This window comes from Ostrea edulis, chromosome 9, assembly GCF_947568905.1.
Source record: "Ostrea edulis chromosome 9, xbOstEdul1.1, whole genome shotgun sequence".
Taxonomy (NCBI): Eukaryota; Metazoa; Mollusca; class Bivalvia; order Ostreida; family Ostreidae; genus Ostrea; species Ostrea edulis.
The window spans coordinates 17,939,236-17,941,647 of NC_079172.1; the positions used below are offsets into that span (position 1 = coordinate 17,939,236).

Consider the following 2,412-nt stretch of genomic DNA (forward strand, 5'->3'; position numbering starts at 1 on the left):
AGTTATCGATATATTCAAAGGGTGGACAGTAAATCCGATGTAAACGTTTTCCATGTACAGCACCAAATTTAATTTTAACAAATTCATACAAGGCGGTTTTATAAAAATTTCATGACGTGATGATGGATAGAATATATTTCTCAAAGGCAAGTTACTAGAGTAAAATTCAGCAACACGTCGACCTGTGTAGTACAAGTACTGGAGACGGTAAAAATCAACTACATGTGAATTTGATTTTACGAAACGAAACTTACCGAAACGAAACGAAACAGATTGTACATTAAATTATAATAATTAAAAATGGTATCTTAGGCCCCTGTGAAAGTTACCACATATAAATAAAATTCGCCTCCCCTGATATAGTCTTTGGGCTTGACTGATACAAAGTTTTAAAAGTTGGAAAGGGGGGGGGGGGTGTCCCATGATAAGAAATAACTCTGGTATCAGTTTCTTTTCTTTCTGGTCCACTTTCTATGCTTAAAACATGAAAATAATCACCCGAGAACATTCTTAAGACAGCACGGGTATTTGTCAGACCGTTGACCGCGCTGTTTCGGAGGCTTGTATATCATTCTTACTACAGGGGACTGGATTTTCCCCCGTCTTTTTCATGTACATGTATTTGACAAATATTTTGTTTATTTACGAACTTATTCACGAACAACCTCTGGGCTTGTCACGAAAATAAATGTATTGTGATCAATATTATACAATATCCTGTAGCCTTCAAACGGTTGTGAAGAGAATATCCTGAATTTGAAGACACATCCCATTCAATATTTGTAAACAATGGGTAGTTTTGTTAAAATTAGAATAAAGGGGCCTGTTTTCGATTTCACACGTTACTGATGAGATCCTGATGATGAAGCTGCATCTTTTTGTAAGTTTTAAATAATTTATCACATGATTTAGTTTAAAATTATATTTGTATATCTTGATGATTCAATCTTACTGACGAAATTCTCTAAATTTTTCTCCAAGATGCTTTAATCTTATTTTAGAATTCCTCAAAATTTTAATTATGTGGTTTTTCTAATATAATTGATATGATAAGAAATTTGAAATTAAAAGAAATATTAACTTTGGTAATTTAAACGTACCATGTAATTTCTCATGACTTTGTCCAAAGATAGGATATTATTAAAAGTCCTCGTTTTGGCATAACACAACATGCCCACATCATATCGTGCATACTTATATTCTGATATGGCCGAAATCCTGTTAAAAGGAAATTTCGGGTTGGTTTTTTTTTTTTTTTTTTTTTTTTTTTCCGTGACGTCAAGGTCAATCTTTCCCAACATGATATTGATTGGTTATTTTGACGATCCCCGCCCTGTAGACTTTTCGCTAGAGAATGACAAAATATCCATCTTTACGACTAGCCTAGGCCTCGCAGTTTAGGCGGACGTTTCGGACAAGAGCAGTCGCGTAGCTGACTGGCGGACAATGCTATTCAGATGATCAGTAAAAAAAAATCTATTCTCACCAAAAATATACATTTTGAAAAAAAATATTAAATTGATTCAATTCTTTGTAGTTTTTGGCAGCATTGACGAGTCATTTTTTCCTTGCATCAGATGCTTGGCGATTTTGGAGGAAGAATTCGCAATGCCCATCGAGAAGTAAACGTTTAAAGCATTTCATTGCCAATATATACTCAGTCCCATATAACTTCTGTGGAGTTCATCGTTATTCTTTTATATACAATTGCCCGGTTAAGAACTTCGACGATTATACAAGATGCGTTCATATTCTATATTCCGTGGATTTATTGCATATTATATACCGATAGATGGCGCCTCTCCCTACTTTTTTGGCACTACGGATTTGAACTGCATGATGGCACAGCGGGATAAATTCAAACGATCCGTTCCCAAAAGAAATATCTGGTCCTATATTCACAGATTTGTGTATTACAGGGGCAAATACTTCGATTTTCTCCGTGAGTATTCCCATTTACACTCTCCTTCTCATATATTACATATAAACTTTAACAAAAGCAGTTTCATTTAAAAATGTCAACGATTTGACTCTTTTGGAATATGAGACACAGCTTTGATACTAACGAGGATTTCAGTTTTAGCGTTATTATTTATTCTTATTCTAAATCACCATCTTCTATTTAAAAGGTAATTCAAGAGTTAAGATATCAAGCAGTCGCCTGAATGGACACGTGTGTAGTGGCCGCATGGAGGGGAAGCCGGCAGGCTACAGTCAACTAAATCTGAGCTGCATTATGGGGTGTGCTAAAAATTACCCGTGTAAATATGGCAAATACTTCTTCCTGTGGAACAACTGTCACCGGTTTGCTAACAAACTCTCTGAGGTCCTTTGTAGCAGTGGAGCTCAGTGTCCATCATGGTGCTTGGGAAATTGTAACACTACCTTGGTCAATTAAAAGTTTGAATTCTT

The 2,412-nt window shown here is 35.4% G+C and overlaps 1 protein-coding gene across 1 annotated transcript; it reads left to right on the top strand.

Annotated features, from left to right (window-relative positions):
• The first annotated feature begins 806 nt into the window (after positions 1-806).
• Positions 807-2,412, top strand: LOC125659854 (uncharacterized). Its single transcript, XM_048891647.2, has 4 exons — positions 807-880; positions 1,538-1,622; positions 1,793-1,942; positions 2,130-2,412. The coding sequence occupies exons 1-4, from the start codon at positions 860-862 to the stop codon at positions 2,396-2,398; spliced, it is 525 nt and encodes a 174-aa protein (XP_048747604.2). The 5' UTR covers positions 807-859; the 3' UTR covers positions 2,399-2,412.